The sequence below is a fragment of the Geotrypetes seraphini genome, chromosome 9, assembly GCF_902459505.1.
Source record: "Geotrypetes seraphini chromosome 9, aGeoSer1.1, whole genome shotgun sequence".
Classification (NCBI taxonomy): Eukaryota; Metazoa; Chordata; class Amphibia; order Gymnophiona; family Dermophiidae; genus Geotrypetes; species Geotrypetes seraphini.
The window spans coordinates 140417440-140443541 of record NC_047092.1 but is presented as its reverse complement, the minus strand read 5'-3'; the positions used below and the strand labels follow the sequence as shown (position 1 = coordinate 140443541).

The 26102-nt window shown below is 42.1% G+C and overlaps 1 protein-coding gene across 1 annotated transcript in view; it reads left to right on the top strand.

Moving 5' to 3' along the window:
• The window catches only part of SLC25A36 (solute carrier family 25 member 36), a 149613-nt gene extending 125819 nt beyond the window's left edge, over positions 1–23794 (top strand). Inside the window, exons 6-8 of the mRNA XM_033958382.1 lie at positions 247–313; positions 9680–9969; positions 19016–23794. Of these exons, the coding sequence (XP_033814273.1) occupies positions 247–313; positions 9680–9969; positions 19016–19209 (551 nt within the window). The 3' untranslated portion in view covers positions 19210–23794. The remainder of the gene's footprint in view (positions 1–246; positions 314–9679; positions 9970–19015) is intronic.
• The last annotated feature ends 2308 nt before the right edge of the window (positions 23795–26102 follow it).

Here is a 26102-nt window from a genome sequence, read left to right as displayed (position 1 = left end):
TATTTAATATATGTGTGAAATGATAAAATAGAAGAGAGTTCATTGGCTCTGTGGACTTGTAAAAGTCATAAAATGTCTGTTGAAAAGCCTGCACAGCTACTACCTTTTTTGTATTTTTAAATAGTTTGATCAAAATCTTCACCTTTCCTTTAGTATTATCCCATTATTGCATATATTACACTTTTTCTGTACTTATGTTTTTTTCTCTCTCATTATGTTAAAACTAATAATGAGATATTTATTTAGGTTTTACTGCAATAACAGCCACCAATCCCATTTGGCTAGTAAAGACCAGATTGCAACTTGATGCAAGGTAATGTATCAAACATCTTTCTATTTATAAGTGATTAACAGTGGCTTTGTTTCTAAACTGTTGACGGAGGCCTAAACAATCAGTGCCAAATAGTGTGGCACTAAGCTTGATTGGTGCACTGTATAGAATCATATTTAGTGCCACCTAAACAGCATTTGATGTTGCTAGGCATCCTAACTTTTAGGCACACCATATTTATGCCTGGGTTTTCTTAGCCTAAATGCCTGTGGCTTAAGTAAGGTACACATTGGCCCATATTCTATAATCAATCACTTAACTCAGATCCCCACGATCTGTCCATAATCACGCCCATTTTAGGTAGGCACTTTAGATAAGGCACCTAACTTTTAGAGAATCACACTTATCAAGTTAAGTCAACTCCAATTAATGTCAGTTTTGAGGTATGAAGTGCCAGTTATTGGTATCAATTAAGCCTATCAATTAAGTTATTAACTGCACTTTTTAGATGGACTTTATAGCATTTACTTGACAGTGCTTGAAGCCAGCAGCTACCTCCATAAAGAGGCAGTATATTCCTAATAGTCACATTTCATCAGTTTTGTGTTTTTATTTTGATAGTACTCGCTGTAAACTATAGAAGAATTTGTAATTCTGTTTTACTTGTTTGTCACAGATCCAGGAAGGAATCTGTAGAGGTGTTAACAGATTAGCGTACAAATAATAAATCATATGTCTAGGGCAGGGGTGCCCACATTTTTTTGGCTTGCGAGCTACTTTTAAAATGACCAAGTTAAAATGATCTACCAACAATAAAATTTAAAAAAACGCAATGCACACTGTATGCAGAGAAAATGTTAATTATAATTTATATTTGGGGGTTTTTTCAAAGAGGTCAAGGCAGATGACTTTAAAATATACAATGTCACCTCAGTAACAACTATACAAAAATAGACAAATATACCCCCTCACCTTTTACTAAACCGCGATAGCGGTTTTTAGCGCAGGGAGCTGTGCTGCTCCCAACGCTCATAGGCTCCCTGCGTTAAAAACTGCTTTTGCGGTTTAGAAAAAGGGGACCATAGTGCAAACTATAGACAGCAGATATAAATTCTCAGAACGGACGCATTTTGATCACTAAATTGAAAATAAAATAATTTTTCCTACCTTTGTTGTCTGGAGATTTCATGAGAGTCTGGTTGCACTTCCTTCTGACTGTGCATCCAATATTTCTTCCCTTCTTTTTGCCTCCTGCATGCTTCCTCTCCTCCAGACCTCATTCCATTCCCCAACCAACATCTCTCTCTGTCCCTCCATGAGTCCAACTTTTTCTTCCTCTCTCCCTGCCTGCCCCCTGTCACCTGCCACACTTCATTCCTTCCCCCAACTTTTTCTTCCTCTCTCCCTGCCACCTCCTCCCCTTTCTGTCTTTCTTTCTCTCTCTCTCTGCTCCTTTCTTTATTTCTGTCTGTCTTTCTCCCTTGTCTCTCGCCAGAGAAGGCAGCATTGTTAGTTGGGCATTGGAGGAACAGCAGCCTGTTTAGTTCCAGGAAGCATGAAGCTCTGTGTCTTTCTTTCTCTCTCTCTGCCCCCCCGCCAAGCCACCGTCTTTCTGTCTCTCTCTCTGCCCCCCTCCAAGTCACCACTGCCTGTTCCCTCCCCCAGCCACCGACAACTATTTCTCCCTGCTTCCCTGACGCTGCAAAAGCCAGGCGCATGTAGCCACTGCACAAGCGCCAAGCCCATAAGCCTCCTTTCCCAATATCAATTCTGATGTCGTTGAGGAAGTTCCGGTCCAGCCAGGCAGTGATTGGCTGTCCAGGAACTTCCTCTCTGACATCAGAATTGGCGTCGGAGGAGGGAGGCTTATGGGCCCGGCGCTTGTGCAGTGGCTGCACGCGCCTGGCTTTTTGCAGCGTCGGGGAAGAAGGGAGAATGCAAAGGCAATGCGAGTCTATGGCTCTGCAATCAACTTGCGTTGTCCTTGCGATCTACTGGTCGATCGCGATCAACCTTTTGGGCACCCCTGGTCTAGGGTCACACCAAAGATATGACCCAAGGCTTTTATCTACTTATTAACTAATAAGAAATACAGACCATCAAGAGCCTTTAAATTAGGATGGTTTATTTAGTAGAGCAATACAGATAAATAGCAAACAACATTAAAGATTCCTATAATTCTTATTATATCATACTGTATTAGTACATTTGGATCGCTAATATGCCCCTGAAGGAGTTTTATGTGATTTACAATTTAGAAGAGTCTGGCCATGTCCAGGATTTACATTATTTCATTAGGGTCCATGACATAGGTATCTTAGTTTGTGTTCATGTGAGCTTATGATTATGATATATGGTTTGGAGAGAAGATTAGTCATTTCTGATGTTGTAATCTTGACTTTATGAGTATGAGTGTCACTTTCCTGGTTTGTAGAGCGTTTGGGGGAAATGGGGGAGGTGGTTTGTGTCTTTTTTGGTTTCTGTTGGTTGTAGCCTTTTGTTTGTGGGGGGGGAGTAAGATATTTTGTAAATAGATAGAGTTTTAGACCTTTACAAAAGTCTTGTTCCTTAATTGTGCTGGTAAAGGATTCCACCATTTTGCCGCCAGGTATGGCAAGGTTATAGAGTGAATAGTTTTGTATTTGATTCTTTTAGGATTTGGAAATCTTATTCCGATATGGTTGCTGATCAGGTTGTATTTGTCATTGGGTGTTATTTCTATTAAATTCAACATGTCTGGTGTTTCACCATGGAAGATTAAAAATATCAGTGCACGTAGTTGAAGAGGAGCCAGTGTAGTTCAAGATATAGAGGGTGTCACTTTGTCATATTTAGTTGCTGAGAAAATAAGTCTAGCTGCTACATTTTGAATGGTTTGTAGGGTTTTTTTTCATATATTTTCTTTGCATGCTACATAAATGACATTGTAATAATCCAGTTGGGATAGTGCCAGTGACTGAACCAAGACCTGAAAATTTTCTTTATTGAAATGATATCAAATTTGTCTGTTTTCTCAATGTGGCGAATATTTTCTTGGTTAATGTTTGTGTCTGATCCTCCCAGGATAGATTCTTGTTGAATATAATCCCTAAGATTCTCAGTTTGATTCCAGTTTCAGTGGGATATTATGCAGTGTTACTTGAGTGTCATCATTGGTGATTCTGGATGAGCTTATTAGTAAAAATTTGGTTTTTAAAAATTTATTTAGTTTGCTTCATGTCAGCCCAGTTGGTAATTAGATCTAATCTAACCTGGGATTTCTGAGTTGCACTATGTCCAAACTGATTCAAGGTGATTTACAGTTTATAATTATGGAAATATAGATTAATACATTGCAAACAAATGAACAGAACATGAGTGACTTCTTCTATTGATTTGTTGATCTTATTTTCTTCCTTGTAGAAAGGGATGCTTATTGTAATATCATCTGTATAGAGGTGAGGTTCTTATTTAAGAAGTATCCTAGTGTTGACATTAGTACATTGAAAAGTATTGGAGAGAATGGTGAGCCTTAGAGTACTCCAGTTGATGCTGACCATTCTTCCAAAGTTTCTCTATTCATTTTTATTCTATATGTTATGTTTGTTAGAAATCCTTGTAGCCAAGTGTGCACTTCAACGCTTATCCTAGAAAGATTAGGATCAGTAATAGGAATTGATGGTCTACCACATCAAATGCACTAAGTCAAATTGTAGTACAAAGACTTGTCCGGTGTTCATGGTGTTCTAATCTTCGATGACAGGACACTGAGTAGTGTTTTCTGAAACCCAATTGTGTGGCATCTAATAGTTTATGGTGTTCCAGGTACTTTCTGATTTGATCTGTTACCGCACTTTCTAATAGCTGACACTAAGGGGAAAATTCATCAAAGGGTACTAAGTGCATTAGCATGGGCTAACTGCTAAAGGCACTCATTATATTCTTATGGTCATCTTTAGTGGTTGGCGTGCGCTTAGCACCCTATGATGAATTCCCCCCTAATCCTTAAGACTTAATGGAGGCAAGCACCAGGCTTTTGGTTTAGTCCATACTTCGCTATCAATTAATCATCAACTAACTAAACCCAGATGTAAATGTGATCATAGAACTCAACCATACAACCTGTAGATGGTAGTGCTGTCTTCTCCTTCGATGGTGATGAGATGAGAATTGGTGACAAAAAAGGAAGGCCTGGTCACTGGCTGGGATCCTACACAACCACGGTCCTCAAGGGCTGCAACCCAGTTGGGTTTTCAGGATTTCCACAATGAATAAGTATGAGATCTACTTGCATGGATTGCCTCCCAAGGCTTTTATCTACTTACTTACATATTCATTGTATAAATTCTGAAAACTCTTCTGGGCAAGGGCTAGATTGGACACCCCTGCTACATAATGTCTCAGTCATGTCCTTCAAGTCATAATAGCCAGTGGTTGATGACTGGCTGAGGGCAGTTGTTGACAATGGCAGCCAATCATATGGAAGCCTCACAAGTCGGCCTTGGATATCCCAAAATAAGAGTGCAATAACTCTTCTTCAATGTTGTCTTGAATTATCCAGCTGGATATTAGCTGAGTCACTGAGAATACTGTTCCTTAACCAGGTCAGCAATTTTACAGTCTTTATCCTTGAATGATAAAATGGAATGTGGAATCCATGTGATGCCGCAGGCCTTTGGTTCAGTCTTGGTCAGGCTAAGTTCTATGATAACACACATTAAACAACTGATTGGGCAATACCCCTTACAAACTCTTTTGATATTATTTATTTGATATACCACCTTATCAGTCAGGTAAAGTGGTATACAATTATAAAAATAATTAATATAAAATCATAAGAAAAAAATGCCATTAACATTGATAGGAAAGTTAACACATTTACATTTAAGGGATGAAAGAGAAGAGGTGGAAGGGGTGAGAAATAGAAAAGGAGGGAGAGGATCTATGTTTAAAATGGCCCAACTCCAAAAACTGAAATTATACTACATAAAAATCCAGTTTGAGGTCTCACTTCATCTTTTTGGGTTTGGAGGGATTATAGAGGCAAAAACCTGAACAGTAAGGCCCGGATTCTGTATAGGACGCCTGGTCTCAGAAGCAGACGGGCGTCCTATATAGAATCGAGTCTAAGATCACCTAAAGTAAACCCAATTCTCTAACCAACATCCATGTTACAGACATCAATTAGGGAATCGAGTTATTGTAGACACGGCCATCAGTCCTCCTACCCCCGAACGAATGTGGCAGGAAGGATGCCCAGTCCCTCCTGCCGGAATACACCCCCCCCCCCCCCCCGAATTAAACCAGCAGGAGGATGCCCAATCCCTCCTGCCGCAACCCCCCATCAGCAGATTCCACAACCACCCCCACACACCGTAGATTCTGTGATACCCACCACCTGAAACCCCCCCCACACTAAAACTCCTCCTAACCCCTTCCCCGGACCCTCCCCCTAACCTGTAACGATGGCTGGCTGGACGGGTCTTCCATCCGGCAGGCTTGCCTCCGTTGGAGTGAGGCGGACCTACCCCTTCGCGGTGCATTGTGGGATGCACTGAAGAGGCGTCAGGGGCAAGCAGGCCGTAGGCCCCTCCCCGGTGTATCCCACAATGCACCAGGAAGGGGCTGGCCCGCCTCATTCCGACGGAGACGGACAGAGGATGACCCGTCTGGTCGGCCATCGTTACAGGTTAGAGGGAGGGTGGGGGGTTGTGGAATCTATGGAGGGTGGGGTGGTGCGGCGCAGAATCTATGGGGGGGGGTTTCTGGTAGGAGGGATTGGGCACCCTCCTGCCGGTTTGGGGTGGGGGGTGTTCCAGCAGGAGGGATTGGACACCCTCCTGCCGGTTTTGTTCAGGGAGGGTGTTCCATTAGGAGGGATTGGGCACCCTCTTGCTGGTTTCATTCGGAGGGGGGGTATTCCAGGCAGGAGGGACTGGGAGGGGGAGGGGGGTTAGGGGACTGGCAACCGCTAAACCTATCGTGGCAGGGAGATCCCCTGCCGCAATAAGCTTTGCGGCCACGTCTACTTACAATGTAGGCCAGCATTTTGCTAAACTACATTGTATGCGTCTCCCGCTGGCCTAGGGAGATGCATATGGCTGTCTAGGTCTGCCTAAGGCTACTTCCAGGCCAAACTGCACCTAGCCTTAGGCAGGCTTGCGCGCCTCCCTGTGCTCTCGGATACACCTACAGTGTAGGCGGCCTGCCTCGCGTCCCGATTGGCTCGTTAGACAGCGGTAGATGCCTACTGCTGCCTACAATTGGGACGCCGTTTATAGAGTCTAGACCTAAATGTAGAAACAGATGTTTGGAGGTAGGAAAAAAAAAATAATAATTGTAACGGCATATAAAATTATATTCTGAGCTTCGGAGGAGGGACCACTATAAACAGTTTATTCTCTATGATGCCTTTGGAACATGCCCACAAGATTTATTCAGCTAAATACATATGAGCATTTATGTTGAGCAGGTATTAGATTTAGTTTACTCTTACTGAAGGTGTAAGATACCACTGATTGTTTAGTTTTTTTGACAAGTGGTTTGACTAAGGTCTTTGTCCACTAGGAATATATACAAAATTTGTTAAAAATATTAATGTACTTTTATAGAACTTTTTTAAAACTTGCATTATGTTATAATTGGCTTTAGTGTTTTGTAGTGGGTTTGGTTTGCCTGCGAACGTCAGCCAGGGTTCCAATCCTGTCTGCCACTAACTCACATTGCCTTAGGTGCTCATTTAGATTTTAAGCTTTCTATGTCGGGACATAGTATACATATCACCACTATACAGAATGGTGCATATTCATTAGCACTATAAAAATTTGTATCACTATTATTATAATGATTAAACATACAGAGTCTTCACCTACATTAATTTTCCTCTTCTTGCACTAATACTATCAAAACACATTTTCTTTAAATCTTACCTCCTTGTTCATACCCTTATTTATAACCATTTCCCATAATAAATATATATAGAAATAAAACAAAGGAATTTAGCTAAATTGGAAAAACTTGTTAATTTTCTAATTTGACCTGTTTGTTTTGAATAGGTTTCAAGATTTACTGAGGACTGTCTGTGTGCACATTTTAGCCCCTAGCAGTTCTGTGAGATTACTGCTTTGGGTCAAATGTCATTTTTAAACTAGTCATCTAATAGGACAATAGCAACTAGCCCTCACTAGAAGCCAGGGAGATCCTGGGTAAGAGCCAAGAAGAGGTTAATGTTGAGGTATGGCTTTTGTCCTTTGCACCTGCCCCTTGATTTTAGATCCCAAGTTTAATCTGGGAACTAAATGGTGTAGTAGCTGTGCTAATCCACTTTCCAAGATAATATGAGGCCAAAGAACCTCTGTCTAGTCCCAAGTGCTTTCTTGAATTCAGAAACAGTTCCTATCTCCACCAGCTCTGCTGAGAGGCCATTCCATGCATTCACCACCCTTTTTCTGAGAAATATTTATTTATTCCAGAGTTTTGTCCCTTTATCTTAGGCCTATTCCCCCTTGTTCAAGAGCTTCCTTTCAGTCAGACGAGATCTGCTTCTTTTGTGTTTGTTGTGAAGGTATTAAACTGTCTCCGTCATCTCCTTTCTTCCAAAATTAATAAAGTGAGATCTTTGTCTGTTGTCCCTCTCTATATGCTTTGACAAGGATCAGTAGCTAACCTGAAGACAGACTACATTCTGTTTATTTTTTTAAGTGTGGTCTTGACAATGAATATAGTACTCCAAAATGAGGTTGAAAATATATGTCTGTCTACTTTGTCTGGGGGTCAAACACATTGAAAATTTAACAGAATGGGATAAAACTTGGCATATGGGAAAAACTAATAAAAAGACGCTGGGTCTGAAAAAGGACCAAATCAGATTGGGGGTTCCAGAGAAATAGTCCTCTGGGAGAAAAAATAGGCACAGTAGATTTCTGTGGGAAGAAGAGCTGTCAGCCAGACCCGTTAATCCATTAAAAAATTTTGGCACCATTAAAAACTGAATGCATTATTAACACATTAATTGTTCAGCCCTAATATTTATGAAACCTATTTTTAAAACTGTTTTCTATGCAGTGTGTCTAAAAATCTTAAGTAGGGCATGTTGGGGGGCCAGGGCAAGCTTATGATTCAGATGTTTTTCTGTGATAATGTAACATTGTAAAAATCATCCAGGGCTAAAACTAGGATATTTTAGGCTGGACCTGTTTCAGTAACAACTAAGGCCGAATTCTGCAACCGGTGCCAATAGTGGCTGGTGCGTCCAAAACCGTTGCTGGTCAGATGTTAATCATGTACCAGCGCAAGTTGCAGAATCACAGCCACATGTAAAGTAGAAACATGATGGCAGATAAAAGGCCAAATGGCCCATCCAGTCTGGCCTATATTTCCGGTGCCTACAGTCACTTCCAGCACAAGCCGCACCCACTTTGACCATATGTACCATAGGTACCTCTGTAGATGGGATATTGGTGGCCTGTTCTGTAAGCGCCTACATTTTTTAAAACTAATTTTTTTATTGGTTTTAAACATGGTCAATTACCAATTAAATCATTTAAGTTAGGCAGTAGTAAGACACCTACCCCGCTTAATTTTCAGCGTCCCTACAAGAATTAGGGCCTAAATGTCAGAAAGGTGCCCAAACAGATCAGATGACCACTGCATGACCACTTCCCACCCCCCTATGAAGAGAAAGTCACAGTACATACTAAGTTCTAAGACAGCTGCAGATATACTGTATATATTCAAATATAAATCTTCTCTGTGTAAACCAGTTATTCTGAATCACCTTCTTTTTGCCAGCCTGTTGACGGATACATAAAATACATCTGGTCTGGGCTTCCACAATGGTATTTTTTAAGTAACATCCATGCCTGGTTTATAGTCCTAACCTTTGCAACTGATCCTTTTAGCTTCTTTTAAACCATTTTCCTCATTTTATCATAGTTGCCCTTTCGAAAATTAAATGCCACTACAGTAGATTTCTTTTGCGATGTTACTCCTGGTATCAGCTCAAATTTGAAATTGAAAATGAGCCCTAAAGTCAGCTTTTTGCTGCTCAGCCTAAATCATTTACTATAAAATTACCCCCAATGTACATGTCTTAGACATATTTTCCAGTCTTTGTAATATGTTCTTTTATGTGGAACATTGTTATCTGATGACTTCAGCTTTCAATTATTTTCTATGTATCAGGAATGTCTTTGTCATGCATCTGCTCAGGTTGTTTTGTCAAGGCTGAATTTGAACAGTGTCGGGAGCCCATGATTACTTGGCAGAGGTCCTAACCCCTTGGAAATTTGTATTTTTGTTTCAGTATTGATTGTCCATGATTTCCAAATGTGCTTGGCTAACAAGGAATGCAACTATTTTAAGGAATTTAAATTTAATAACTATGAACCAATTAAACTTTTCCTTTTTTAACCTTTCTTTCCCTCTCAGAAATCGTGGAGAAAAGCGAATGAGTGCACTTGAATGTATCCGTAAAGTGTATCAGGCAGATGGATTTAAAGGCTTTTACAGGGGCATGTCTGCGTCATATGCTGGCATCTCTGAGACTGTTATCCATTTTGTTATTTACGAAACAATTAAACGTAAACTACTGGAATATAAGAATTCTGCAAACATGGATGAAGATGAGGAGTCTGTGAAAGAAGCATCAGACTTTGTTGGAATGATGCTGGCTGCTGCCACCTCCAAAACTTGTGCTACCTCCATAGCATATCCACATGGTTAGTTTTATTTCCATCCCTATTTTTATCACTAAACTAGTATTTAGCTGATGAAAGTACATATATATAAGTAAGGTGTCTAGGGCTTTTTATCTGTAATATTTTACCTTTTGAAATTGGAAGAAAAACGAGTGGTTATATAGATTATACCATATTTCATAAGCATATGCAGCAAAGCAGTTTACAGAATCAAAAAATATAGCCACACTATTACAATACAAATATATGGGTAGTAATTTAAACACACAATACACAGTGTGAAAGGAGATGTATAGTAGTCAGTATTTGGACTGCTTTTTATTCCATGAGGGAACGTTTTTGTAGAATTAGACAGGGAAGACAACATCTTAGGTAAGTTACCAAACGTCTGGGAAAACCCATCAGTCTGTCCACGTTTTGGAAGTCCCTGAGCTCTAGGCCGCGTCTGGAGGCCCTCTGCGCATGCGCAGACATCGATGCGATAACATCATTCACATGCGCGTGACCTCATCACGTTGATGTCTGCGCATGCGCAGAGGCCATTCAGACCTTGAAGAAGGAGACAGGAGGTTCGTCTGGGGGCTCGGCTGGTGTCAAAACAGGATGGAGCTGGAGGCAGAATGGGGTGTGGCAGTAGGGACAGAACAGGGTGGAGCCAGATGTCCTCATTTTCTTTTTTTTTTTTTTTTTAAAAAAAAGGAAATCTGGCAACCCTAATCTTAGGGGAGAGGTAAGAGAACAGTTAGAGTAGGGATGTTACTATGAATCCTCCATGGTTAAGGTTTTCACATATGTTCTAGTACAGTGTTCTTCAACCATCGGTCCATGGACCAGTGCCGGTCCACAGAAATTTCCTGCCGGTCCACAGGGCCAGCACGTGCATCAGGCCCAAAACAGTGTTCTTCAACCGCCGGTCCACAGTGCGATCGTTGCAGCGTTATCTTCGAGCCAGCTCCCTCTTCCTAACTGATTCAGTGCACAAAGCCCGGGCAGTGGCTCCTACGGGCATCCTGCGCCTGAACCAGAAGCCTTCTCTCTGACGTTGCAACGTCAGAGGGAAGGCTTCCAGATGAGGCACGGGACGTGCAAGGTGCAATTAGAACTATTATGGGGGCGGGGTCTGGGGTGGAGATTGGGTAGAGATGGGCGGGGTTTGGCCCACGACTTAGCCCCCGTGTTCTTCAACCGCCGGTCCATGGACCGATGCCGGTCCACAGAATAATTCTTTTATTTCTGCCGGTCCATAGGTGTAAAAAGGTTGAAAAACACTGTTCTAGTAAAGTACAAGTTTTTAAAACCTCTTTTAGAACTTGGGGTAGGAATTTTCTGTCCATAAGTGAGCAGGCAGTGAATTTGACAGGTTAAGAGAAAGAATGCTAATTCAATTGATTAGTCAAACTTGTCATACAGGATAGGAGAAAACATTGGTTTTCATATTGTGAATTGGGTGTATAGAGGTTACTGGCACTAGATGAGAGCTAACTGTGGGAGAAAGCCCAGAAAGAAGGCCTTGAAGGCAAAGAACTTAACTTATATAATGTAATTGATAGATCTCTCAGAGTCAGTGTTCTGATACTAACAGAGGTAAGAGATGGTCATATTTTTTTGCTTCTTTACTGCCATATTTTGTATGTTGTCTAGCTGTTTGAAGATACACAATTTAGCTCTGAGGTACAGAATTTTGCAGTGGCTAAGGATGAAGGAGTAAACTAGGTCCTGAGTGCCTCTTTGTCTGGTAAGGAGTGGATAGTCCAGAGTTGCTGAAGACAAAGAAGCAAAGTAAGCGGGGCTCACTGATACATTAAATTCTTCAATGGATTGACCAAAGAGATTGTGAGGGCTCCTTAAAAATTAGGAAAATGTCTGGTTTTCATCGGCAGCCTCTAATCTACATTGTCAGGGATCTCAGTGAATTAAACCTGAGCTTTTTGGTTTCTTTCCAGAGAAGGCTCACATTCAAATAAATATTCAGTAGATTAAGGTCTGGGCTTGAGTAGTTAGTATAATATACCACCTTTTAAGTCATGAGTATAAAAGTAACTGTTCATATCACAGATATATGAAAAGGTTGAGTGAAACTCGTGTCCAAAACTGAGCCCTGGGGTACAACAGTTTATCCTATATAATAAAAGACTAAGCGCACATGCGCACTTAGGATTTCGTGTTGCCTGCCCCTGTGGTGTGTGATCCGTGGCAGCCAACCCAGCGGCAGGGAACATTCTGGCCACTCCCCTCCTCCCACCCTCTCTCACCCTGGAAGCCAGGCAAGCTCTCTCCCTGCCCGCGTCCTCGGCAGGGAACACACCTCAGCCCTCACTTGCCGCCGCCGCTGCTGCTGCTGATCCTCCTGTAAAGAGCAGCCTGCGATGCTGGCTGGCTTTAGCGAACCTTGCAGGCCGCTCTCCAACTCGGTAGCACGTTCCCTCTGACGCGATCCCGTGTGTCAGAGGGAACGTGCTACCGAGGCTGGAGAGCGGCCTGTGAGGTTCGCTAAAGCCGGCCACCATCGCAGGCTGCTCTTTACAGGAGGATCAGCAGCATGAGAGGAGCTACCGCCGGCACTTTTAAAGCTTAAAACAAAAACCTTCGGCACAGCAGGCCAACCCACGGGAAGGGAAGGGGGATGGGCCGAACGGAGCAGGCCAGATTGCAGGGAGTTGGCCGAACGGAGCAGGACAGCTCAGGTAAGAGAAGGGAATTGCTTCACAGGGACCTGGAGGGGAAGGGAAATATCACTGCTGCTTCTGCAAAGGAAAGTGGGGGGGGGGGGAAAGAAGGGAATGGGGGGGTGGAGGAAAATGCTGCTACTACTTCACAGGGATCTGGAGGGGAAGGGAAATATCACTGCTGCTTCTGCAAAGGAAAGTGGTGGGGAGAGAAGCGAATGGGGGTGGGGGGAAATGCTGCTACTACTTCACAGGGACCTGGAGGGGAAGGGAAATACCGCTGCTGCTTCTGCAAAGGAAAGTGGGGGGGGAGAGAAGGGAATGGGGGGGTGGGGGAAAATGCTGCTACTACTTCACAGGGATCTGGAGGGGAAGGGAAATATCACTGCTGCTTCTGCAAAGGAAAGTGGGGGGAGAAGGGAATGGGGGGTGGGGGAAAATGCTGCTGCTACTACTTCACAGGGATCTGGAGGGGAAGGGAAATGCCGCTGCAGCTTCTTCAAAGGAAAGTGTGTGTGGGGGGGGAGAGACAGAAAGAAATACAGACAGACAAAGGAGGCCAGGAAGAGAGATAGAGAGCTGAACGGGGACGACGGGAATCCCGCGGGACCCGCGGGTTCCCCCTTTGGGTCACGGGGATCCCGTGGGGACGCCCCTAGGGTCGCGGGGATCCCGTGGGGACGCCCCCTAGGGTCGCGGGGATCCCGTGGGGACGCCTCCGAGGGTCGCGGGGTTCCTGCGGGGCTGGATGTACTCAGTCGCGCGGCTCTTTACCCTACCTTCTCTGCTTGCAGCACAGAGCCGAACGGAAGTCTTCCCGACGTCAGCGCTGACGTCGGGAAGACTTCCGTTTGGCTCTGTGCTGCAGGCAGTGCAGGTAAGGAGGAGAGTAGCCTCGCGGTTCGAGTGGCTACCAAGGGAGGGGGCGGTCCGCCCCGCCACACCCCGCCCCGGTTGCAGCACAGCCGGCCAGGTCCCCTTACTTTTGTGGCACTTCCCCGACCGACCAACAACAGCCCCGGTCCGACAATCCTCCCTGCCCTGTAGCTGCGAATCTAAATTATCTTCTTACAGCAGCTGTAATAAGGTAATTTAGATTCACAGTTAAGGGCAGGGAGGTTTGTCGGACCGGGGCTGTTGTCAGTCGGTCGGGGAAGTGCCACAAAAGTAAGGGGACCTGGCCGGCTGTGCTGCACCCGGGGCGGTAGAGAAGGAGTGGGGAGAAGGACGCTGAAAGGCCATGGGAAGGGCGGGGGGGGGGGGAGGACTCTGAAAGCACATGGGGAATACAAAGGGGTGGAGAAGGACGCTGAAAGGCCATGGGAAGGGCGGGGGGGGAAGGACTCTGAAAGCACTTGTGGAAGACAGAGGGGGGAGAAGGATGCTGAAAGCACATGGGGAAGACAAAGGGGTGGAGAAGGACGCTGAAAGGACATGGGAAAGACGGGGGGGGTGGAGAAGGACGCTGAAAGGCCATGGGGAAGACAGAGAGGGAGAAGGACGCTGAAAGGACATGGGGAAGCAGAGGGGGGAGAAGGACACTGAAAGCACATGTGGAAGACAGAGGGGGGAGAAGGACGCTGACAGGACATGGGGAAGATGGGGGGAGAAGGACGCTGAAAGGAAATGGGGAAGAGAGAGTAGGGAGAAGACGCTGGCAGGGAAGAAGACAGATGCCAGACTATGGGGGGAGCGGAGAGAAGAAGATGGGTGCCAGACCAATTTGGAAGGGGGAAGAAAGGGAGAGGCACAGTAACAGAGCAAATGGAAGATGCAGAAGGAAGAGAGACAGTGGATGGAAGGAATTGAATGAGAACATGAGGAAAGCAGAAACCAGGCAACAAAGGTAGGAAAAGAATTATATTTCTTTTTTTTTATTTTGCTTCAGGATAAAGTAGTATATTAGTTGTGTTGATAAAAATTTATAAACATTAGAGGCTCTGGTAGAAACCCATTTGCAAAGTATGTATTCTTCCCAATTAATATTTTCAAATTAATAAAGTCTTTTTGCTTATTTGTAAATGGGTTTCTACCAGAGCCTTTAATTCAGTAGCATAATTAAATGAAATAACTATTTCTGAAGTTTATAGGGACGGGCGGGGACGGAGGGGATTCCTCGCGGGGACAGGTGGGGACGGAGGGGATTCCTCGCGGGGACGGGTGGGGACGGAGGGATTCCTCACGGGGACGGGTGGGGACGGGTGGGATTCCTCACGGGGACGGGTGGGGACGGGTGGGACTTTGGCGGGGACGGGTGGGATTTCTGTCCCCGCGCAACTCTCTAAAGAGAGAGAGACAGAAATAAAGACAGACAGGGGACCAGAGAGACAGACAGAAAGAAAGACAGACAGACAAAGGGTGCCAGGGAGAGAGAGAGAAAAATAGCAGGAGGAAGAGAGACAGAAAGAAAGGAAGAAAGAGACAGGAGCAGGGAGAGAGACATAAATAAAGAAAGACAGACAGGCATATATTCTAGCACCCGTTAATGTAACAGGCTTAAACACTAGTTATATAAATAAAGGATTGCATGAACCTAATGATGCATAGAAAATTGTGTTAAGTTAGGAGGCAAACCTATGGAGTACCTTCTGCTACGTCTCTTCTGGAGTGATAGGTGTTGTATTCCAACTCACGAACAGGGTCTTGCAGAAAACCACACATTTTTCCTCTGCTCCTCCCACATGACTAAGGAACACAGAGCCCCCTACAGATTTTTTTTTATTTCTGCAAACGAACCGTGCAGAAGTGCTTCTGATCTCTGCTTATTTTTCTTATTTTTTTCACTAAGCTTGTCTTTTTCTCGGTTGCTTCAATGCCTTGAGACCCCTTTCAAAGGGGTTCTCTGCCTGGGAAAGGAAGCAGTTTCCACGGACAGCAGCTTTGGGTAAACCAATGGAGCCAGCCTGCTGAGTGCCCCCTGGGAGAAAGCTTGTTTTCTGACCTTGTCAGAAATTTAAGCACAGGCTTGTATGTACCCTGAGCAAGAGCCTTCGGGGTATCAGGCCCAGGCTGCATTTTCCCCACATCCAGTCACATGGAGAGGTTCAGAGGGTCCATCTAACTGACAGCCCAAAGATTGGGCCGTTTGGAGAAAATCTGAGCAGAAATTCCTTTCCCTTCACTTAGCTGCTGTGAGAAAAGCTGACAGGCACTTCAGAGACTGTGAGTACAGTTCCATTATATCCTGTGGGAGAATCGGGGGAGGTCTAGAAATGTTTTTAGCCATTTCTGGGGGGTAGGGTTCAAGTCTCTCACCTCCAAAATCCCTATTTTGACATTTTTTTTTATTTTTTTCACATTGTCTTCCTGGGCCATTCTTGGTGCAGTTTTACAGGCGGTGGCCATTTTGGATTTTATCAATCTTTTTTCCTGCTCAAAACCCATTGATTTTATTGAAAATCGATAGAGATGGACTTCTCAGCCCCTACTCCATTGAATTCATGTGTGGATTGTGCTAATCTGCCGGCAGAGTGTCCATGTATTGCGTCATGCGGCATGAGCAGGGAGGGGGTGTGAACTTCGGGCCTCACCTCCTCTGGTTCCTCTAGGGCTATAGAGTCGAAGCAGGTCCGGGAAGTGGGAAAAAATCCCGCTCGATGTCCATTTATGGTGATGGTGCAAAGCGTAGGTGCACTGAGTCCAGGGACTCTTTACAAACTTTGTCAGGGATCCATCAGAACACTGCCTCTATCCAGGTGTGTGGCTTTTCCCTAGAATTTGTCCAGCTCATTTGGAGAACTTATCTCACAGACCCAGCTCATGCGACGCAGCCGGCAGGCATTCCGCAAGCTTCCAGGACCATGCCATTGGTGGAGGTTACTGACCAAGTCCCTAGTACCCCAGTTCCTACGGACCAAGACTGCCTTAGTTGGCACACTGATACTATGCTTCTTTTGTTGCCAGATACTGTTTTCCACCCTGGATGATGCTGATACCCCTTGAGGAATAGTTCAGCAGGATACCTTGGAGGGCCCTGGTCCTGGTGATGATCCCTCCATCCACCGGCTTTAAGTCGGTGTCCATTCACCATTTCATTGCAGATGTCATAAAGGAACTGAAACTGTAGGGTCAGTCCTATGCGTAGCAGTATACTGTCATGAGCCACTCTAATGCTCTGACATCCATTTTTCTTGCGCATCCAAATCTCACTGCCCTGATCACATAACAGTGGGACACTCCTGAGTTTTTTCAGACTGTTTAAAGCTATATCTGAGCTTGGCACCAGAATTTCAGCAGCTGTTTGAGCAGCCCAAAGTGGATTCAACTGTAGCTCAGGTCACCAAGTGCACCTAGTAAAGGAGGAGCGATGCTTAAAGATTCTCAGGATCACAGGGTAGACATGGTATTGAAGAAGCTTTTTGAAGTGGCTTCTTCAGGCATCAAAGCAGCAGCATCGGCCTCATTTGCAGCACAGGCCTGTAACACAAGATTATGTTGGGGGCAGGAGCTTCGTGCTGCACCTCTTTCAGGTTCTAAGGGCTAGGGAGCTGACCTGGGTCTGTGATTTTGGGAAATATTTCACCCAGAGGCCGTTCTAGAGTTTGGCACCAAATGCCCACATTCTGAGTCTGGAGACTCTTGGCGCAGTGCAAGCGCCTCAGCAGGGCCCTGCAGCGCACACAGTGTGGATAATCACCAAACTTTTTTTTCAGCTCCTCTGGAAAGTGTATTCTTGGGATCCAGCTTGTTGGATGTAGCCGACAGGTGCATCTGTTTCTTCTAAACCAGTTGCACCTTTGGCAGAGGTCCCTTTTCAGGAGCCCTCTCGTCCGGTTATGGCTGAGCTCAATTGCATTTTGCCATACGAATATTATGCTGCTGTTATCTCCCGACATTGTTTTTTATTTTAGATCCCTTGTTGGGACTGGTCAACACGGTCGCCCTGAGAGTTTGGACCTAAAAGACAGGTCATCCAAGTGCCGATAATTGAAACGGCTTTTTAGACGTATCCAGGGACATTTTAGGCTTCTTTATGCCGCTGTGCGCCCAGAGCTGAAAGAGGCGTTTTTGGAGGAGTGGTGAGGGTAGGATTTGGGCGGGACGTAGGCCAACCTGACTTAGTCATACTGCAGGGATAATCAAAAGTTTTACGAGGTTGCCTGGACAGAACTTATACATTGTGACTTAGGCGATCTAAAACCCAAAAGGTATCCAAAGTGACCAGATAACCACTGCAGGGACAAAGTAAAGACACACACACACATATACCCCATGTTCACTGATCTCGTCGTATCCCCACAAAGCTCAGAAAAAACCCATACATGCCTGCCTCTGGAACATTAGCACCTGGCATTGGAAAGTCTAGTAGAGCTGCACAGAGGTGGCTTAAGTAGTCTAGGGGTTGGGCTAGTAAACTATAGAGAGGATGACCCAGACCCATAAGCCACTCTAACCACTACATCAATGATGAAATGAGTGAGCCCCTCAAAACCCTACTGTACTGCCATATAGGAGGCACCTGCAGCCATAAGGGCTGTTGGGATTGTAGACAGGTACGTATAGTGGGTCTGGGTGCTCACCATGACCTATAAGGGAGTTGTGAGATGTTTATATGGTACCCTTTTTGTGAAATTCACAACTGTGCCCTGTAAGGTGCCCCACTTCTATGTTATGTCTGGGTGGCTAGTCCATCATAATGCGGCCTCTCCCACATCTAAAAGGTCTTCTTCTGAACGTTTGAGACTTGGAAAAATTTTGGTCAAGAATGTGGTATAAAGAAAGATGTAGTGGCTGTCTGGACGATCAAACAGCTGGACGTACAAATAGATGATTTTTGAAAAAAGCATATTTTAGACGTACTTTTCAAGAATGGACATTTTGCCGCTGCCATCTTTGGGCCACTAGCACCCTATGTCCAAATCGGACTTGGACATATTTTTGGATTATGGCCTTCCACGTATATTGGTATTAGATCCCTAGTATGTGTCAAATTAGGATAAAACTTGTACTGTAACTATGGCAAATTGTAACCTGTATATTATGTATGTTAACCTGTAGCCCGCTCTAAGCTCTTTGGGGAGAACAGGATAGAAAACAAATTAAATAAATAGTAATAAGAGGGATTATTAGTTTACAGTTATATTTTTATAAATAGCATATACTTGAGGAATGCAAGAACAGTGTGCCTGCTATCTCAATTTTTGTGGTAGGACTTGGCTTTGAAAAATATATGAAATTTCTTTGAGACTGAAGCAAAATTTGATTTCTTGTACATAGATCATCCCACTAAGGACAGAGAAAGTACCTGTACATATAATATATCAAATCCATGATCCCATCTGATGGTATAAGATATAATATTTTAGTTAATATTTTTATTTCAGATTGTACAGTTTGGGTCTTGTAATATTTTTGCAAAGTAAAAATCAAATAATTACTTTGGTCTTATTTCTTTTATATAGAGGTTATACGAACTAGACTACGAGAAGAAGGAACAAAATACAGGTCATTCTTCCAGACTCTTTCATTGGTTGTCAAGGAAGAAGGGTCTTTGTCCTTGTACCGTGGTTTAACAACACATCTAGTAAGACAAATTCCAAACACAGCTATAATGATGTCCACCTATGAACTGGTAGTCTACTTACTCAATGGATAATAACTTATCACTGTCACCCACAGAAGATGGGAGACCAAAGGACTGCAATGGACCAAGCAACTCCACAACAAACACATTGTACTGGTTAAAGATGCTAAGAAGGGCGAAGGAAAAGAGTACTGAAAATCTTTAACCTATGATGAATTAGACCTAAAAGAAACATGAGACATTGTTCTGTCATAAACTCTGTGGTTTCTTTGGCCTCAAGTGAGATAACAGAAAAGATGCCTCAAAAGGAATGCTTGCAAATATCTGTACTTCAGAATTACTATTTTCTCTTAAATGATTCAGTACTTTTAAAAAAAAATGTCTTATTTCAGGAACACAGTTATGCCCTTGTTTCTAAGTATGTTGCATTTCCATCAGAATTATAAGATATCTCCTCTTCAATGTTTTGGTGTATTGAGTAGAGTTCTGGGTATATGTGAGGCCTCTTACTCGGTGCCATCCGAGGCTTCATAGTATTTTTGAACTCTGGTATATAGAAGTGCCTATAATATTTCTATAAAAGAAACTTGAAGTATCTTCAGTTTGGAACTGTAAGTTTTTGTGAGGCAATAAAATATTATGTAGGGTATTTCAAAATGATAGATGCTTTATGTTTCTGCTTGCAGCATACAAGACTACTGTTTCTGCTGACAGGTTTGTTTACACTGTTGCAAATGGTTTTTATGTAAAAAATCTACCACAGGTTTTAAGTGGTCTTCATGAAATTTTCACAGCTGTTATGCTAGTGATGAACGTATGACCTATATAGCTCTAGAAACCTGAAAGACTCTCCACTTGTATCCTTTTGGTAATTTCTTAGTTAAAATTGTTTTTCTTGCTGAACATTTCAACTGAAATGTAACTTATTAGTCTTTTGGCTAGATGATTTATAGAGAGATGGATAGCAGCTACCTTCAGTACTCTACAATGAAGCATTATCTATAATTTTCATAAGGGTGCGGATAATGCTCAGAAAGAAAAACACAAGTGAAAGTGGGCACAAAATATTTTGCTGTGATTGCCAAGAGCTTTGTTGATACGTCTATCTACCTTTCTGTGGTGGTTCATTTTGAATTGAATGTGGGAAGGGAAAAAGCCTGGCCAAATTTTCATAAATAATTACTAGCACAGCATGACCAATATTGAAAACTTTTGTATATACAGACTAACGTGATGACTTTAAAATGAGTGAAGTTGTTGGTCACACCTTGATTTTAACAGAAGGCTAGGTACTGCCAGTTGTAGTTTTAGAACCAGAATGTTCCCTTCTGCTATACTTTTTGACTTGAATCAGGTCTGTGGAAATGGCACTGGTGTGCAATAAGTTTTGAAATCAACATGTGTCTGAAAACAAAGAGACTTGAAATAGAGAAAATGGTAATTTAGAAGTGTCTTTTTGAAGCATTCCTTTTACCTATTTGCTGTATGTATCCTTTTTCAAATGAATAACAACCATGCAAAAAACAATATAAGGTCAAAACTATAGCCACACATAAAGAAATGAGCCATTCTTAATAACCTGGTTGTCCTCTGCCCTCCCTTCCCCCCCAAAAAAACCAAACAAACTGATTTTGTTAGTTTTTAAATGTAGAATAATAGTATTAATATGCTTATCAGCAATCTCAGTAAATGTTGTTTCACTGGAATCAGAGTACCAATCATGCCTTCAGCGCAGTGAGAGAAACGGTTGTTTTCTCTCATGATAATGCTAGATCTGCCATAAATTCTATTGGAAACATCCTACCTGTAATGTTTATTTCTGGAATGTTTGCATTGCTGGCTCATATGAGATTCATTATTCGTGGCATTTAATTTCTACTTGCAAATGCTGATTCATATTGGGATGCAATGACTGACTTTTTATCACAATTTCCCATATGATTCTTGAGTATAATATTAGATTGTGTGCAATGGCTTTACCTTAATGTTTCCTTATGCACTTTGTAGCCTATTATGGCTAGCAGCTTTTTTTTTTTTTTTAACTTCCCCCCTCAGGTTTTTACATATTCATCATGTGTAGGGAGAGAGAGGCATTTAGTTAACACCAGGGAGTGTGCAACTCCCTTCAGGGAAAGGTAGGTGTGAAGACCAGTTTGGATCTCTGTGCTTTGGAATTATTTCTTTAGAAATCTGAAAGCATATTGAAAATTACCATTTATGTATACTTTGGCATCTCCATAGCATTTCTCTAAGAGAAAGGTAGGGGTTGCTATTAAGGCACTAAGGGAGGAATGAGGTGGAGTTATCAATGTTATCTACCGGTAAGACAAGTTTTTTTTTAAATCACAAGTCATGCTATTAGCACAGGGTCCCATTTTATGCAGTGAGATCCTGTACTAAAATAGCACAACTTGTGTTAAAATTACCAGTTGGTGGTAACCCCCCTCCCCCATATATTTAAGAAATACTTGAATTCTTTATATTTAAAAGTATTCCATAAAAATGATCACTTTTGTCTCTGGATGATAGTGGTGGTCTGTGATAGTGCCCTTTCAGCACCAAATTTAAGCACTCCTGAGGGGTTTAAATGTTCAAGTGGTGTATTTCATCTTGTCTTCACTTTTTAAGTGAATTTATTTCAGCCTGGAATAGGGTTTCATACATTGGCAAAAAAAAGGGGCCGTTATCAGTGTTTTCAGTGCCAGCTTGGCTTTTTTGTACTATTACATATGACAAAGTTTTACAGACAGATCTGTGACACAAACTTCAAAATGTTTGTATATTTTGTAAATGTTTTTCTTTTTGCCTTTCTGCATCTAGGTTTTAAAAATACCATCTGCATTGCCTATCAATTCTGATGTCTAGTCTGCATCTAGTTTAAAAACAGAAAAAAAAAAACGAAAGAAATATTATGCATTGCCATCAGATCAATAGTAATATTGATGAATTTATGGGCTATAAAATTCTATAAAACACATTATGGAAATTCAGTTATGTTGTGTGGTGTTAGAAGCTTATATTGTAAACCACAGTATTTGAGAGAGGGGGTTATCTTATATACCACCCCCTTTTACAAAAGTGTGGTAGTGGCTATTGTGCAACAAATGCTCTGACACCCATTGAATCCCATATGCCATATTCACAAAAAAGTTTTAGGATTATTTTTAAGGATGTGTTGGACAAGTTCATCAGTCTGCAAGCACATTATTATTAATGTTTTAATTCTGTGAAATAATTTTGGATATTCCTCAAAAATGGTATGCTAAACACTTTCTAAAATTTTTAAAGTGCAGATTTAATTTTGGGTCCCATCTTTGTTATAAAATGGAATGAGATTGATAACCTCTTCTTTGCATCCCTATCCTAAGACCACAGCTGTACCTACATGATGACTGGCTTGTTCAAGAGGTGCATGTAGCTGGTACAATCACAAGGGTTCATACTGTTTTGACAGATGTAGCAGAATGTATATAGCACTAATTGCACTCCATATATTAAAATAAGCCTTTTAAACCTCTGAGCATCTTTAAAATTTTAGAATTTATTTGATTACCAGTAGATGTTCATATTTAAATATTTAGATTTTCAAACTATCCGGTGTGTACTTTAATTCACTGGGATTTAACACTTCACAGTTCTATGCAGCAGGTTGTAAAATGTAATACAAAAAAAAATGATTAAATATGATCCTGTCTAAACTTGCCAAGAGCAGATCACAAGCTGACCATGGCATTGTATTGATAAGCCAGGAGATGGTGCCAGAGTACTTTTGTAAAGCCTGATGATGCAGAGGAATATATAAGAAATGGATACTTCTTTTTTGTAGCACCCAATGTGATCTCTGTTGATAACTTCTTTCATTTTTTTTTTTTTTTTTTTTAAAGTAAAGCATGCGATCAGTGAAGGAATTCAGTTTGCTAATGTTAAAAAATTTCACTAGTTGTATTAGTTATCCTATTCTGGGGAAGAAATATTTTAGTACATTATTGGGGCATAATCAAAACTCTTAGATGTCCAAAAACTAGCATGTCGGCACTTGGACATTTTGCCCACCCAAAACATCCGAGTGCCAATTTTCAAACCGACTTTCTAGATAGACATTTAGTGGGACTTCTAAGCTGCTGTGCATTCAGAGTTTCGGTAGGCATGTTGGGTGGTATGTTATTGGCGGGCTTTGGGCATGCTTAACTTGGACATTTTGCAGGCCATAATCGAATCTTTCCTAAGACATCCTGAACTGAACTTAGACATTTTGGCCTAGACTTGTTTTACAAGAGCCTAAGTGCCAAAAAAAGTGCCCAAACTGACCAGATGACCATGACAGAATAAGTAATGACCCCCCCCCCCCCACACACACACACATACACTCACTCTCCCCAGTGGTCACAGGCCCCCACCCATCCCACAAAAGTCTGAATGAAAAAATATATACCTGTCTGTAGAATAGCAGCACTTGGAATAGGAAAGCCTACTAGAGTAGCACACAGGTGTCTTAACTAACCTGGTGCTACCAGTAGGCTCATGAACTATAAAGAGGAGGACCCAAACTCATAAAACACTCTAACCACTACATTTATGGTAGAAAGTATGAGGCCACCAAAACCCTACTATACTGTGTTATAGGTGCTACCTGCAGCCATAAGGGTTATTATGGTGGTGGACAGGAGGGTATAGTAGGTTTTGGGGGGCTCACCCTAAATTAAAAGGAGATTTTGGTGAGATGTACATCTGGCACCCTTGATATGAAGTTCACAGCAGTGCTCACTAAGGTGCCCCATTGCTCTTCTGGTATGTTTGTGTGGCCAGTCCATTACAAGGTTGATGCCTCTTATGTCCAAATGCAAACTATTTGGATGTTTCAAGTTGGACTTTTTTTGATTGAAAATGGGGTATAACTTTGGACTGTTTGGCAGCTTGGACATCCTAGTGGCCTGGACGTCCAAGTAGATGTTTTGGGGACATCTAGTGGTTCAGCTTTCAGAATGGCCATTTCTGTGCTTCCGACTTTGGACATTTGCTGGAAACATCCAAATCGTACTTAGAAGTCCTTTTTTGAAAATGCCCCTCCACATCTTGCAAGTTGGATAGCACTGTGTAGCATATAGACTCCTATTGTATATTATCCTATGATATAAAGTGCTTGGCGGAGCTAAGCAGAATATTGATGATGAAAAATCTAAATCTTCTTGTAAACTTCTAAAATCTGCAAATTTGCATAAATCCAGTCTGCATATAACTAAGCATTTTATTGTAATCTGTCTCACCCTGTTTGTTTTTATGATGCATGTTACATATTTCTTTTGGTTGTACAAAAAATTATGCATACAGATGAGAACCTCCAAAGTATAACTGAAAGCTATTATAACAAACTTGACCATTTTCTAGTATTCCTAAGAAAATAGTGTTCCATCAAAAAGACCATCCAGTGTGCAAAATATTCTAATAATCTGGAGTTCTGTGATTTTCCCCCTTTTTTGTTTGTACCCTGATTTTGTAATAATGAAAACAAAATATTGAACTGTGCCTAGGCAAATAAATGTATCTTTTTATTTTCCATTCATCTCTCTACAATCTTGAAATATGGGGGTTTAGTTCTGTTTTTATCTGCCTACCCTTCATATGTGAAACATAGCTAACTATGCCATAGCCATTATAGTTATATACAAGTAAATAACTGCAGAAGTTTTTCACATCTGTGAGGTTGACTGTTCTTGCATTCATGTAGGTGGCTGTAAATTATGTGCATTTATTCTGTATTTATATTAAATAGATAATAAACATTTTGTTCTTTTGATGTATTAAAATTTTAAAAAATTAAAATGCCAATAGGTAAACATGGTTGAGCTGTTGCATAATTTTTGCAGGTTGTCTCTTTTACTTAAATATGGTATATAACATTTTTAGCCAAAAATGCTCTTTAACCAAAAAGATGCAGTAAGTACTAGAGTGTGCTTACCATAGCAAAAAATGGCTTACTGTGGAGCATGCTGAGGTGTCCCACAGTAATGTTTGGATGTGCACATTCTACCCATGTATTAAAAAAAATAAAGGGCCCTTTTACTAAGCTCCACTAAAAGGTGACCTTTGCTATTTTTAGCACTAGGATTTCCCACCTGCTAAGGATACTTACAGCAGGGCTGTAAAATAGCTGCAATTTTTCTTTCCTCCATTAATTTGAGCGTGTGGGCCTGTGCCACTACCTATTTTGTAGGTGATAGGAGCTCTCACACTAATCCTGTGCACATCAGCAGTGCCCACATGCTAACCAATTAACATAGGGCCTTCTTGCACTAAAAAGTGGGTAATGTGCACCTATCCTGGAACTACTGTGGAATGCCTGAGCATGTTTCATAGTGTATTTTTAATCTGCGGTAAGCATACACTAGTGCTTACCACAGCTTCATAAAAGGACCCCTTAATTTATGTTTTAGTACAGGGAATAGAGTGTGGGCATTGCCGTGCACTAATCAATTAGCACAGTTTAAGCACGCGAGTCCCTAATGCCGCCTACAAAGTAGGTGGCAGTAGAGAGCCATGTGTTAATAGGAATATTAACATTGACCATTAATATGAAAAACAGAAAAATTGGCCATTTTAACCTGGCAATCAAAATAGCTGTAGTGCATGAGAATGACCCAGTTAAGACACACTAAGCCCATTTCTTGTACAATAAACCATGGAATCTTCACCAGCAGCTTTGTGTATCCTCTCTAGCTCTGAGCTGCAGGCATTCCAAAACAAACCTTTAGCCCCTTCCTAGGTATATGCATCCTGTCACGTGCCTTAGAATTCCAGTCTGTTCCTGCAGCTCTGACTTCTGGTTTATCTTTTCTGTTCATGCTTCATTTTATATTTCTAGTTCTTTTATTTCATCATTTGGTGCGGGTTGCCCTTGTGCTATGGATTCACCCTTCGGGGACATCCTTTGGCGAGAGATCGCAGACTTTAGTATTTATTTTGTCTGC